Source organism: Rissa tridactyla, chromosome 8 (assembly GCF_028500815.1).
Source record: "Rissa tridactyla isolate bRisTri1 chromosome 8, bRisTri1.patW.cur.20221130, whole genome shotgun sequence".
Classification (NCBI taxonomy): Eukaryota; Metazoa; Chordata; class Aves; order Charadriiformes; family Laridae; genus Rissa; species Rissa tridactyla.
This window is the reverse complement of record NC_071473.1, coordinates 578341-594266: the sequence shown is the minus strand read 5'-3', so window position 1 is coordinate 594266 and position 15926 is coordinate 578341. Positions and strand designations below refer to the sequence as shown.

Below are 15926 nucleotides of genomic sequence, written 5' to 3'. Positions count from 1 at the left end.
TAGCAGTGGTATTTAATCAAGAAGTGTATTTAATGCTCCATACGTTTTTATGTCATTCTTTATGCAACTGATTATGTTTCATACACTAATTATATGGCAGGACCTAGTGTTAATTAAGTTGTCGATTTTAATATAAGATCAACTGGATGCAAGATGTCTCTGGATTACTGAAATAGCAATACATTCAAAATTCTCCAAGGAATTGCTCACGTTCCTGCCCACCTGATGGCACTATTGTTCCACTTACAAGAAGTTAAACCACTACTCTATCAGCTTGAATTAATTCAAGCCAGAACACTTCTATTATCCCACTTGTCCACTTCTACTGATGACTCAGTTTTGCCAGATTAAATCATTCCTGGACACAGAATGATAACAACTTGTTTTCCAAAGTAGGGGGTGCTGTGCCTCAGATCTTGGGAGCAGGACGGAGGTCTCGGGAAAGAGCTGTGGTGCTAGTTTGTAGTTGGGGAATAAATACATTTTGTTGGGCCTGCTTGGTACACTGAATGCTCTTTAGTGCCAAACCCCAGGTGCAGGGCCCATCCCTATCCTGTCTCCCTGTGCTAGCGGATCACATACTCAGCATACCAGCTGGTATCTGGCAATCAAAGTTCTGCTGCTTTTCTCCATCTCAAAACTGAGGATAACATAATGCCCACATCTCACAGGGCTGTAAAAATAAATGCATGATAAATAAATGTTTGTGAGGAAAGTATAATAAAATTAAGAGCATGATAAAAAAATTGCTAGGAAATCAGTATTTTTTTTCTTTACAGACAGACTGAAACAGCAATCCAGAAATAAGGAATGAGGAGAATGCTGAATTCTGAACAGTTGCTCATTAATTGAAGTTCATCCAGCTTGTGCGCTCACCAAGTTAGGGTTCGGGTTGAAAAGTAGGAGTGGGATGATGTCATTGCGATTTTATCATAATGCAAACATACACAACAATCAAATTAGGTTACAAAAATGAACTAATTGCAAACAGTACCAACTAGACACTGTGATGTATGGGGTTTTTTAGGCTTACAGATGTGATAAAAATAAACAGATATCTAAACAGCCTTTTAAAAAATTTAGATGGCTTTAACCATCCAGAACATTATACTTCCAACACGATAGTTGCTCCTATGTAGACTTTTCGAAAAATTCGGAACTCTTGAAAAGTCTGTTCTTGGGCATTAAAAAACTGTATGACTGTCTCATGTTGTATTTGCTGGAGCTATTTAAGAAGACGTTTCAGTATTTGCAGATCAAAAATCTTCATTTCAAAATGATCTGCTAATGTTATAGTGTTTCTGATGCAGAACACATTTATGATAAGACATTACAGAGAAGGAAGGAAACACCAATACAGTGCTGGGGAAATCATCATATTACACAAAATTAAAGCAATCTACAGGACTTTAATGAATACTTAATAATGTGTTCAGGCCTTATATGTTAGCAAAAAATATATTTCCATTAACTCTAATGAACTAACCAGGCCCTAATACTGTAGAATTTTCCTTAACAGTGAAAAAAGAATTATCCATCAAACATATTCACACTTACGATTTCAACGACATCTCAGGAGAGCAATAAACACAGGAAATTCTGTGGAATTAATAACTGCGGTCTGACTGCAGGGCTAAAAGCTATCATTATTGTCAGAAAATGCTATGTATCAGCTGATACCATGTTTTATATTTCTGCCATGTAATATGGGTCACCTGAAGATCTTCGAGCATCATACCAGTATTAATGGCTACGAGAGACAGGCACAGACAGCTCAGATAACTTTTGAGTCAGCAAGCAGCTCCTGTATTTAACCACACTTCCTTCCACACTGATTAGCTTGCTAGGTCTACAAATCTAAGACAATTTCACCACTTACCATTCCATTAAGAACAGTAAAAAATTAATGACAAGGTAAGTCTGATATCAGCTTCAGTGATCACTCCAGAAAGTAAAGAAGAGCTTGTGACTAGAGACGTTTGTAGACGTCTCCTTCTTTCAGTATTACCACAAAGCAGATTGGTGACGAAAATGCCGTTTTCTGTCTACAAGAATATCCTCCCTCCCTCCCTCCCTCCCTCTCCGTCTCTCACTCACACAGGCTGTCAGGTGCTGTAAAATTTCTGCAACGGTTTATTATGTGCTTTAAGAAAGCTCTTCAAATTGTGCCTGTAAGGCCACACCTGGAAAGACAGCTGCATGATCATAAACATACATTCCCACACAGCTCTTTTAGACTCAAGAACACTCTTCTGGAAACATAAATTTGGAGGTCCGAGACCACGGCCTGTATTGTGCAAATGTTTCCATCCAACCCTTTTCACCGGAGTCCCCAAATACGTGGTTGCCTTTTGTCAACAGAATTTTGTCACATGCTTTATGTGTGTGTTTTAAGCTCTTGTCTGAATCTAGACACCTGCTCCTCCTTTATTTAGAAGGCCAATTCTGTTAAACAAGTGACTTTTCATGATTACTTATTAGGTTAACTCTAATTATAGGGTATTTTTACTTTATACCTGACTAAGGGCGATACATCCTCCTACTGCTGAAATTAATGGCAGAAATCCCACCTACATCCATGAGGACAGACAGCGAATACAGAAATAGTTGGAACCATTTCGGTGCTATTTGCTTTATTTTGCCATCGCTTCTTACACTGTGGGTCACAGTGAAATACAGCCATGTGCAAAAAGCCTTTGGTAATGGTATAGTACCACTGTACATATCTTTTACATGTTCACAGAAAACCCGAACAACTTAGACTTTTAAAGGTCATTCCATCTAACACTGTCTAGAATGCTGACAGCAGACAGAAACATCTTAGACAATTACATTTAGGGTCAGAGTCAGAAAATTGTGTTACTGAGTCACAGAAGCACTTGCAAGCACATTTAAAGACAAACACACAGGACATCAAATGCTAGCAGAGATCTTCCAAGACAGCTTTTTAAGTGAAAAAGTGTCCTGATCAGAACAAACTCTATGAATTAGTTACACTATTAAGCAGTTTATGTCAGTCTATTCTGCTATCACTTTCAAAGACAACTCAATCTCGTTTACATAGGACACAATTTAAACTGGGGAAAGTACACAAGACATTTCTCCTAACACGAGAAGTACCTGTCTTTGTTTAGCTCCAGACCCACAGTGCTGCAGGATGTATCTTGTATCTTGGATTCTACAGGCCAGCTCTCTGCTCAGTGCTCTGAGTAGTATCCTCTACTTGCTGGAGGGAAAGAAAGCTTTGTCACTGAGGCTTCCAAGGCCTGGATTTCATCCTTCATTGTAATAACACCCAGGACCAAAAAAGGCAAATACTAAACTGTGTTCTTAAACCTCTCCATTAGATATGGTAAAAGATTATGTCCCAAGCAACCATTCTGTAATTATTTCTATATGATTAAAGCATGTGCCTTAAGAAACAACTTGAAGTGGCGGAACAGAACTAATTTTGTTGTAATGGCCTTTTTCAATTATTATAATTATATTCACACTAAGATTCTCTGCCATTACTATTGAGACATCAACACTAATGATCAACCACATAGATTACCGAGTATCTATTATAGTTACTTCCAAACTCATTACAAAAGCAGACTCTCTTATCCAGGATCATGATACAATTGTTTTGGCCCTAACGCGAAGATGGTTTGTATGGCTTTTAGAACAGCTGCTCCGGCATCTCTTTACATGACTGTAGCTGGTCTCAGGTTAACACCTCTCCTCTGATCTCACCTGAGACAACTGCTGATGTTCCTTTTGCATCTGCTTGAAGTCATGGTTTTGGTTGATTGCCACTGCTAATTAACTCTGGACTTTGCACCAAACAGAACACAAAGAGTACAAGACTAGTCCACTACTTGTCAATGATTTAGCAAAACACAACTTTACTCTGCTTATTAGAGAAGTCTATGGTACTTGATTTGAAAACAGTTGTTTTATATGTTTAGATTCCTAGCAAGAACTTATCAATATGAATGTTCTGTCTTTCTGAGAACTACACCTTCAAGTTTAATTCTGGATGTCTGAAACCAAAAAAATGGCTTTAATATTCCTGTACACATTGTGCATAAAGACATCTCAGGGGAAAACAACAGAAGTAAAGTTATACAAGTACATAAATCTTCAGATGAACAACTCCATAGCACTTTCAGATGTCCCCAGTAGAGCAAAACACCAAAACCAAATAAACAATCAAAAAAATTAATAATTTTTCTTGAACCTCATAGGAACAAGTGCTAAGCATTCCTGGAAACTGTGCAATACTCCAATTCTGTACCAGATTTTGCACTACAGTTAACTGCCCATCACCTAACAGCTGTTGTTCTAATTGAATTATTAGGTATTTTCTTTATAGCATTACATCACTTGCATAATAGAAAATTTTTTATAGATCTCAGTTTTTGAACTCCTAAAGTCATCACAATCACCCAAGTTACCACATACCCCAGAAGTAAGGAGAACAGGCAGATAATTTAGCTGTAAAATAGGTTAACTAATTAAAACATCCCTTTATATAATATACTCATCCCTGATTATTTAATTCTAATTGTAGTGGAGAGAAACCTGTACTTCAGATGAAGTGTCATTAATAAATAAATAAAACCTAGTAACCCTAGATTCCCACCTGTATCAATATACAGTGACATCAACTTGATTCTGAAATTCAGCTCTTTTCGGCTTTTGTAAACCATCTTTCAGCCAGGATTAGCATCACTTTTGTTGTCAGTGTTGAATTTCAAACATTAAAAGATCCCTTCATAAGCAATAATAGTGAACTTATTGTAACAATTAGCTCACTTTTATTTGAAACCATATTTTACTATAGTACTAATTCTGGGTACTTTACTACTGTTGAATACACGTAAAAACAGCTCAGCACCCTGTGTGCCGTGGCAGTGTATGAGGTAACCAGATCAAATTCTTTGAGCATTTGGTGCTTATATTTTAATATAATGCCTGAATTAGTTGCAGACATATTTTGAGCTTGAGTATTATATGCTTGCCTTGATCTCGTTGTTTACTTCTACTTCATTTCAATTTCCTTATTCTCATGAGCTTTTAATAATTAGCGTTGTATGGCAAGTCAAAAATTTAAACAAAGCAAGCAGTTCAATGAGCAGTGTGTAGGAGCAAACAGAAATAAAGGAAGCCAACTACAAAGTAACACCTACGGCACTACCACAGAGGTCTAAAAAAACTACCTCTCTCTAGAAACATCTTGGCAGGAAAAATGTCAAGAGGAATCAGTAAAAAAAACTTCTGTTAAAACTCCTATCAACTTGGGATGATCATAAAGGAGAAAATTCACATCAGAGTGCAAAAAGGTACCTACAAGGATGAAAGCTATTTCAGGATGACCCTGTAGAAAGCACAGCATGCGCTTCATTCCCCCTGCCGCTGTCTCATAGACCATATCATGCAAATCTCAGACAGAAAGCAGTATGAATGCATAGTACTGAACAAAGAAGATAAATGGAAGTAACACCAAAAGACCTGAGATCAGATCTTCAACTTGTACAAATGAGCATTGTTCAATTTGTTTTAATCAGTCAATACTAATTTACAGCAGCCCATGGCTCATAGGTTTCATAGGAAAGTGTTCGTCCAGATTACTAGAAACAGTTTTCCTACTGAAAGAGACAAAAGAGAGCATTCTAGAGCATACTAGACAGCTGATATTTGGGATTAAAGGTAAACCCGATTACTTGTGATTTATGCCATCTTCTTTTGCATACAAAAGAGATAGCGGAAAAGGTAAAAGTATCATTAAATACTGTCTGCTTTTTTGTATTAATTATACCTTGTATTTCTCTATCCAAATTCAGACAAACAGGTGCTATGGAACAATAGCTATGCTCGTTAAACCAATCAGGAGTAAATCCACTGTAGTCCATTAACTTACCCCAAAGCCTAGATATCTTACTACTCTACTCCACTGTGTAACTTGTAACTTTTGCTACTGTAAAAAAAATTACTTGTTCAGCACACCAAGCTATTCCCGTTCATTACAAATTAAACAATGCTCATGTATTAGAAGAACATTACTTTGGATACCATAATAAACTTATACAATAAACTCTAACCAAAATACATGTGTGTTTTATTGGTCTTCATCCTAGAATTCTGACCACATAAACCCCCTGGAATATGGAAAACCTCATATCTGCTGTTCCAAATTTTCTGAGTTTTTTATTTCCCAAATTAACGTTCTTGAAATATCCAACAAACCCCCAGTTATTTATACCTACGATTTTAATTTCATATCAAGGAAACAGATTGTGAGAATGTGTGTTGTAAAACGTATATACATCTATCTCCACACTAACAACATTTGATTCCTACAACTTCAAGTAAGTCTATTATTGATTTAATGTAATTTAAAATATTCAAAATAGATTACTAAGTAGGCTATCTGATTATACATAATCTTCCAAGGAATACAGACAACAAGATCAGCTTATTCAGCTTTACCTAGTTTCAGAGTTTTGTTGTCACTGAAGGCACCGGTGTGCATTCTACCCCTGATCAGGGACAGCACTGTAGTTTAGATAACTGTCAGGAAATATAAAATCAAATTTACTGTAGAAAGATCACCCCAAATTATAGCATGCTTTCCTCTATCCTAGTGACAAGTTATCTTTGTCAGAACGACACGTTGTCACCTCTGATCTTTCATCTCCAACTTCCTTTATACATTCCAAAGGATCAACAGACTTGGGGAAACCAAACTAGGTTCTTTTCATAGGGATTTGCCTGCTGCAGTCACCTTCCGAGGAGCGACTTTAAGGTCCAGAGGTTACCTGAAAATCTTTAGCATGCTTGGAGATTGAAAGGCTATGTTTTGATGCCAGAGTTGTACTTAATTAAGGACAAGTGGATTTATTTTAAAAAGTGTTCTTCTTGTCCATATTATCTTAGGATATAAATAGAAAGAAAAGTTTAATTGGTTACGGAAGAAATTTGAGCTAGGTCTCAAATCAAACATTTGATCCATCAAACAGTAACCTAAGTAGTGGTTATTGTCACCTTTTGAATCCTTTATAAGCCAGAGTGGCAAGCCAGAGCCAACATTACTATTTTGCCTGGTATCTCCTCAGCTATTATTCCTTTACCTAGCTGAGAAAACTATAAAAGGTGAGCAGTTGACTTGAGATTAATGAAATTAAATTACTGTGCAGAGCTGTACCAGTAGTAAGTACAATAACCATTGTTCTAAGATTTTTATTTTAATTGCTGAAGTTACATATGGATGGACCTTACATAGATAAGTATCGGCTTTCTTTTCCTTTTTATTCTTCAGAGGTGTTGGGGGAGAAAACAGAAGCAAACCTTCTTGACTTTCTTTTTTCCACTGCATGTACTGTTATTTGTATTGCCAGATGCCATGCATTCCAGTAAGACTAATTATTAGATTAACGGTTACATAGAGTTTAAAAATGTGCTGTACTTAAATAGGACTCAGGTAAATGACAAAAACTTCACCATCAACTCACAACATCATTTAGGTAATCCATCTCATTAAAAAGTATTATTTCAGCACTGCTATTTTTAAGTAAGTAATGTACTAAATCTTCTAATTTGCAGCGATATTGGTTTGATCAAATAGATTCATCTACCCTTAGAAGTCATTAGCCATACAGTATTCTTTGAAACACAGAAAAACCAATTTGTTGTAAGATGAATTTGCATTTCACAAATCTGTTTGCAATATACTATTTTGCACAGGTTTAAAATGAGCCTTACAGACATTCTAAGCCCTTCTGATATTGCTGCTGCACTGCGGGACTGCCAAGGTGAGAAAACAATTAAAACTCTAAAAATCTATTATTTCGTGTAACACATGGCAAGTTTAATTCAGTCCCAAAGGAACACTGACCAAGCACATACTGTAAACAGATTTCTGTAATCTCTTTACTTAGCTGTCACAGTGTATTTGTTCATGACTAGTTTATATTGTCAGTTTGTAACTTATCCCCATGTGATTTTTTTTGATGTTTAGGAGGGTATGGTGCACTACGGCAAAATTCATTCTTTGACAGGCTTTATCTATCATTCTTGTCTAGAACAATTAAAATGTAACAAAGCAAGATCCTCAGACCCTTTAGGAACAGTGAACGCAGTGGTCTGGGGTTAATTTATTTATTAATTTATTTTCAGCTCCAGATTCCTTTAGCCCCAAAAAATTCTTTCAGATCAGTGGGATGTCTAAAAAGAGTAGCAGCCAGCTCAAGGAGATCTTCCGGATTCTCGACAATGATCAAAGTGGCTTTATTGAGGAAGATGAGCTCAAGTAAGGATTTTCTGTGTTAACTATTTAGAGGCTATTCAAAAATCAGCACTTTTTATTTTCCAGAACTGCCTTGTAAATGTGAGCACAAGTCATGCTAAATGTTGATAAAACCTTTGGCAGATTCTGAAATATGTATTTAAGTAGATAATCCCCCCAGAGAAAATCAAATTAGTACATACTTGCCTTTAATGCTCAATATAAAAAAAAAAAACTCCCTGGGGCTGGATTTTGGTAGTGGGCAGAATCGATTGTATCAGGGCTGGACTTACAAAGCAGAAATGTACGTGACTAAGATTTAGCTTGTCAAAGAAAGCAGTGTTTGGAGGACTTTGCTGTCACGGTAAATAATTTATTTATTGATAGCTATCAGTTTGATTATACAGCCAGCATAAAAGAATAATATTCTTTGAAAATCATAATCAAAGTTGTTTTCTTCCTAGGTATTTCCTTCAGAGGTTTGAGTGTGGAGCCAGAGTGCTGACTGCCTCAGAAACCAAGACCTTCTTGGCAACTGCAGACCACGACGGGGATGGTAAAATTGGGGCTGAAGGTATTAACTTATTTATATACAGAATAAGGCTCCTCAGGATGTGTTGTAAATGATGTGCGATTCTCTTCTATGTTGACAGTACATTAATGCACCTCCAGTGATTTTACTGAAACCCTTGCAGCAGCAACCTGTTTAAGGGCGGAAACGGTCCCTGATCTCACAGGTTCATCTCTGCAACTCCATCTGCACAAGCAAGTCAAAAAAAACCATCTAGGCTGCCCCAAGGTGCTTTCTCATTGCCACTCACTCACTCACAAATTTCCAGTTGTTTTGAACGGAACCACCCCTTATCTATCCTCCCACATACTCTGATATAAAGCAGTACAAGCATCACTTCTAATACACAAATCAAGGACAAAAGAACCAGCTCTACACAGGAGAATCAACAGCACATACATGGGCTCATTTACAGCAGTTATCTCCCAGCAGAAATCCCACTACTCAGTGACATCATTCACCATATGCAAGAGATAGCAGCACATAGTCTAATATTTGTTTTCCATAATGAGGAGAACAGAGTGATCAAGTGTTACTACCCCGCCACGAGATCCCACAACAGAGTCTGTGCATGGGGATGGATGCTACTTATCTTCAGTGGCAGGTTAACGACCAGATAGGAAGGAGCAGCTGTTTAGGAAGCAGCATATTGCACTCACCCCATGGAAATGCCAGTGTGATTTAATGGCTGCTCAGTGCAGAAACCTCCAGATCTCATAATTCTGTACTTCTGTATCCCATTTTGAACAGGAAGCACACACTCACACAAAAGGCTCACAGCCGATGGCAACTTGCCCCATGAGAGAAGCAAGCTGCCTAGACGAGCATGAAAGGGGCTTAGGCAATAGCACGCCGGGAATGTGCTGGCGTGCAGATTCCCTAGCTCACTGCACTAGGAGGACAGAACTCTTCTGTTTCTTTCTTTGGAAGGAATTAAATCCAGTTCCTTAGGAAATGTGCCAGAATAAACACACATGATTTATGAAGCAATCTGTGTTCTAATATAGTCGTTCAGGGACAGGAGTGATCAGATACTTTTAACTCACAGAATACAAACATTTAAAAGATCTTCCAAGTAACAGTATCTTATCGTACTACACAATACTTCAGCATCATACCACATGCAACTGCACAATGGTTTTGGGTTTAGACTGTGCTCTAAATCAACACTTCTCAACTGCTGAAGCATTACAATCAGCTAATAAGACACATGGACTCACTTCTCATTCTTTTTCTTCAGCTCTTAACAACTTCTTACTCAAATTCCATATTAGTCATTCCATTGGTTTTGGCCGCCAAGATCAGCATTAGGCAGAGAGAAAGCTAAAACTACCCTGAATATTTTATTATTCCTGATAAATGTCAGCAAACACTGTCTTTCCATCTGTTGTTTAGAAGAGGAAATTTAGACAACATCTCTCTTCCATACATGTTTCTTCTCCTGTGGTCATCTCTCAGGTAATTGTTTTCTCTTCATTCCTATTCTAAATCTCTTGATAAGCCACTAATCTTTTACTCCTAATCCTTTCATTTTAATAGTACTACTGTAAACATTCTCTTATCTTCCACAGAATTCCAGGAAATGGTGCAGTCTTAGAGGTTCAAAAGGACCAAACAAGATAGAATTGGGATGAAACTGCACAAGATGCTCCAAAACCTTGAAAATCAGGAGTCCCTTATTTATCTTGACAGTGTCTGTTATTTGTTCATTACCTTAGCAACATGATGAAACGCTGATTAATCATTTTTTTTTTCATTGTGTGGACCACTTACCATGTTCTAAACTCTACTTTAGCAGGCACTTCCCTTAAAAATATCCAATAAAGATCGGTCATATACAGTGGCTTATGTCTGTTTTTCTGACTGCTAAACTGAAGCGTGTGAATTCGTAAACTAAAAGTGTTAATCCCTCCAATATCTTATCAGAACTTCATATATGGAACAACTTTTGAAATTAGTGGGAGTTCTGTTTACAGTATGCCTTTTGGGTTAAGCGCGAAGTTCTCAAAACACTCAGATCTTCATCAAAGATCACATATAGTTGTGAGGTAGGTGAGGATAAAATCTCTTACTGACTTCCAAGCGAAAAGCAGTCATACATTTTTGCTTAAGAAGTGGTTTCTGCATGTGAATGTTGCAGTTTCAAACCACTCTTTTTACATTAGCCAATCAAGAGGGCAAGAAAGTAAAAACCACATGCTTTCCTGCAGAAAGAATTAAAAGAAAAGCCAGCATGGACTCGAGGTTTCAGATAACTGTGAGCAGAGGGGAAGCAAAAGATATCATCTTCGTGGTATTTTCTATCTTTCTCAATAGGGAGGACTACAAGCGTGGAGGAAGAATTTGTAGAAACGCATGTTGAGAAAGCTTCAACGTACTCTACCGGTACTTCTGGGCTACATCTGCCATATTAAAAATGGCCTTCACAAAAGCATTCATATCTGGGGATGCTGAAGAAACGCCTTTATATGAACAAACAGCTCAGTCATTAGGAAAGAGAGATGTTCAGATGCTCTGATGGAGTATTTATATATTCATTTGTTTCCTCAACATTAACAAGTGCTATATACTGCAGTTCACACACATGCAGCTGTCACTGGAACACAGCATAAGCATTTTCAGCAAAGTGAATAGTTTAGAGTCACTGCAGTTCCTCCATTGCTGCAAATTACTACATTCAAAATTAACTGCATTTTTTTCTTTTCAGAAGTCTCTATAAATACTGGTAATTGTGCAGAAAAACACCAAAATCAAAACTTAATTGTTTATGAGACAACCAGCTATTGCTGTGGAAGAGACTAAAGAATCTGAATGCGCTTGCAAGAAGGACTATATATGTATTTCAAAGCAACAAAGTCACAAAGAGAAAGTCCATATGGATAATGCTTTGATATGCTAGGCCCTTTTCTCTCTCCCAACCTGTATTTTGCAAACCTAACAAAGCTGTAATTGAAAAATTCCTGTTGGCCTCAAACTTACTAATCATTGAAGCAAGAACAGTTAAATAAATTTTCTCGTTTACTCAGTGTGCAAAAAAGTTCATGGAGTGCCATCCTGCAAGACACCCTAGACAGCTGTGCCAGTACAAATTCTACAATGATTCATCCCTGAGTACTCACCTCTATGTCTTCTCTGCAGCCATCTACTCTTTTGCGAGCCAAGTACTGGAGAACCAGCCAAGAAACATCTACTGTTTTTAAGAAAAAACCATGTATATATTAATCTGCAATTCTTAACAGCTGATGGCTGAAAATTGAATTTTTGTCCCATTTTGAAATGTTTTCAAGCAGTTTAATTTGGCATACAAGTTGTTTGTAAGCTGGTATTCTCAGTACACATGAGAATTTAATATGGTCATCACATTTTGCCTTTTATTGTGCAAAAATAATACAAACTGATAAAAAATGAACATTGAATTTTAATAACACTTCTTAACATTATGAAATATGCTCACCTGGCGTAAATCACTACAGTATCAATGACTTAAACAGAGCTACTCAGATTCACACAAGCTGAGGATCAGGCCCATGGAGATTCGCATAGCATAAGATTGATGTCACAGGATATTCACAAGAAATAAAGTGTGTTCTTGGCAATGAAACCAGTCTGATGACAGAAGGGTTTTGGACTAGTTCACATGTAAGTAACAAACAAATCGCTCTCCATTTCACTTACAATTAAGTGTCCTGACCTTGACTAATCATATTACATCAGGCAGACAAATGCATGTAAAATAAAGAATTTTCCAGTTGCTGTTGCACTCTGAACTCTAGCTCCTCTCAGTGTCTCAGCCATTGCACCATGGACCTAGACAAAGAAACCCAGAGGCAAAGCACAAATTCTGTTATTCTCCACTAAGATGCAACACATTGCTGGAGCAGGCCACGGCACAAAGGGTAGACAGAAGATGCGTGCAGTGCCCTGGCACACAACAAATTTATGAGTGAAATTAGAACTTTCTTCATTTCCCAGAAAGAAGAATATATCACAGATGTCTGCATCTGAAGTTCCTGTAAAACATCTGAACTACAAAGTGTACTCAGGTCCAATCAAGAGGCAAGGAACAAAAAGACTAGGGAAGCACTTCTTGGCCTGACACATATCCTTTTAACTGGTTTGCATGTAGAGGCTTTAGAAAAATCTTGTTCATCATTACTAATTCAGAACATGTCTCAATTGTTTGTTTATAGCTTATTATTGTATACAAGTTGTGCACTACAGCACCAAACAGAAGGAATACTACCCACTTACTCTACGTAAGATATTTTGAGATCTAACATACAAAGTACTGCAGTTAAAGGAACCTTTCCATACATTTTCATCGGGAAAAAACGTACCTTAAAAAACAACTTATCACTTCCCTGGAATCCTTGAAATGCTAAACCATACTTTTGAATACTCTTGTAAAACACATGATAGTGATAACTCAAACTGTATTTACTCACTCACAGAGATACCTGTCTGCTCCATGGCCTAAACCAAAATGCCATCAGTAAGCTTCCTTCTAGAAACATCATATGCAGAATTCCAATTGTTTCAAGTAGGGACTTGTAATTGAAGAAAGCTCCTAGGCAGGGCTTTATTTACTGACAAGCAAGAAAAAACTATTTACCATATTTAACCATCATTTAACACGTGGATATGGGTGCTCACTGAAGGGAATGAGCAGCCCCTTTCTATAAGCATATATTTAAGAAATAGGATGGAAATAAGGACTGCATTCATAAACTGCATTCACTACAAAGATTTGACAGGTGAGGCAGCAATCAGAAATCAGCTACTATCATGCTTACAGATTGCCACTGAAGTTGCAACTAGTTATCTAGTTGTATACAAAAATTATTTGTATGTGTATACTGCAATTATTCACTAGACACAGTAACTATAAAAATATACTTGTGATTCCATTAAAATACAGGACTCCAGAATTCAATTTCATGTTCATGTTATTTAGCCCATAATACCTTGTGCCATGTTACCCTGCCTGTGAATAGTTAAAATTAAAATAAAAAAGAATAAACAGCAGCTTTATTCAACTTCTCATCATAAAAACCACCATGCCTTAAATATGTCAAACTACGACATAATTCTTTATGTAATTCACTCTCTCATTTCTTGCTGTGATCAGCAGGGACATAATTAACATATTACTATAATTCATCTTCAGAGCTTTCAAATCCTTTTAACTGGCTAGCCCCTACCTCATCACAGCTTTTCTTTCACATGTACTACAGATCCAGGCTAGTAACAACACCTAGGCATACCCGTTAAACACATTAAACAAATCAAAACATTTAAATATCTCAAGTCTGGCATGAAAGTAGCTTTTTATTGTTATTCAGTGACTTTGTATCCTTAATCATAACCAAAGCTACTGTAAAGTTACTACCTTCCTTTATGAAATCTCTGATCCTGCAAAGCAAATACATCCATTATTAAACCATCCCTACTCACCATGACGCTCAGCTGCTCCTATTCCTTGACATCACACTGAGAAGAAATCTGGGAGGGATGAATGATACTCCTAGCAGGACCCCCGCATCTAGCTGCAGTGTGTTTTCACATAGAGCTACAAAGGCCTGTTACAGCGTTAACAAAGCGTGCAGACCAGGGATACGCAGGCATTGTGCTTTTTACGGGATGACAGCACTATTTTGTAATTTATTTGCTAAACTAATCCCAAACTGCTGAGTCTACACATTTGTTAACACATTTAGACCACATACTGTCAATGGAACAGCTATTTGAGCTGTCAGCTGTATTTATTTACAGCTGTCAGCTCTAACACCCAGAGTGATTTATAGTATACCTTTTTGTTAAGTCTGCTACCATGCAGCTGACAGAAATGCTCAAAATAGGACCTTGAAATAGGCTCAACAAACCAAAAAGTATAACTACACGATGCTGAAGATACTATTTCTTACTCCTATGTAATTTTTTTAATAAATTGGAAATCAGTCAAAGAGTTGTTAATTATCTGTCTCTTGATGCAGGAGTTGTCCTGTCAATTCCCAATGTACTTATGCAGCAGTTTAATTTTACATAATCATGGGCTAGGAATCACATTTCAAACTCAGGGTGATCTGATGCCACTTTGCAAATGTCAAGGTGTGGTGTTACTGCACATACAATTAAGAAGATGGGATGAAACTGGAACCACAATCGAAGTTTCTTCCTGCCCTGTTAATTTGTATATTAGGAATGTAATAATTTAAGTTAATTGAATCTGTTATCACTTACTCTTTGTAGATTCTCACAAATACTTCCACCAAAAGCAACGTCAAGTTGCAGATGAGGTTGCACTGAGCAGAATTATGTTTTAGCAATCACTACACACACATTAATTCCTTTCCTAGGGAAAGCGTGGCACAGAAACACCTTCCTTAGCAATCACCAATTGCAGCAGGTATCTGCTGTCCAACCATATATGCCTCCACAATATACCCCCTGCAACAGTATTTGCATTACAGCAGTAAATAGGCACCCCGGTCATAGACCAGGATCTCCATTGTGTTAAGTCCAGAACAAACACACACCTACAGGTTTAACAGAACACAAGCCAAAATCCAGTCATGGCAGTTTTATAATTTCTTTGGTAAGAGATCAATTAATTTTACTATCAGTACCACCAATTTTAAGAATTTCCACGTTTTGCATCAAGTGAGTAGTATAAAGAAATTAACTTCCCCTCTGGCCTGCTGTCCTGATCTCACGCCGCAGTATAGCGCAAGTTGGGGGGCGGACGGGACACTTTGCTGTTTTCATTTGATATATTCAATCTTGAATGGATGCTCTCAGAAATTGTCTCGTCCGTGTTTCAGCCTTCAAACAGACAGAACATAACTCTAAAGGGCTGACCTGCACACACTACTGAATTTTAACTCACAGCTGTAGGGTAGGAAGCAAGAATTACTGTATTTGGATGCCTCATCCCAACACATCTGGCCTGATTCCCTGCTCAGGGAAACCCTGTGGAGCTCAGCACAGCAGAACCTTCCCCCATCCTGCTTTCTTCTGCTGGCTAGAGGCAGGAGTCACCTTCCACCCTGACCCCTCTGAAAACACCTGCATTACATTGTAAATCAG

The 15926-nt window shown here is 37.5% G+C and overlaps 1 protein-coding gene across 1 annotated transcript; it reads left to right on the top strand.

Annotated features, from left to right (window-relative positions):
• The first annotated feature begins 7735 nt into the window (after nt 1–7735).
• Nucleotides 7736–9670, top strand: LOC128913688 (parvalbumin, thymic CPV3). The gene is made up of 4 exons (XM_054211738.1): nt 7736–7796; nt 8161–8293; nt 8734–8843; nt 9591–9670. Exons 1-4 carry the CDS (start codon nt 7736–7738, stop codon nt 9668–9670), a joined length of 384 nt encoding a protein of 127 aa, XP_054067713.1.
• The last annotated feature ends 6256 nt before the right edge of the window (nt 9671–15926 follow it).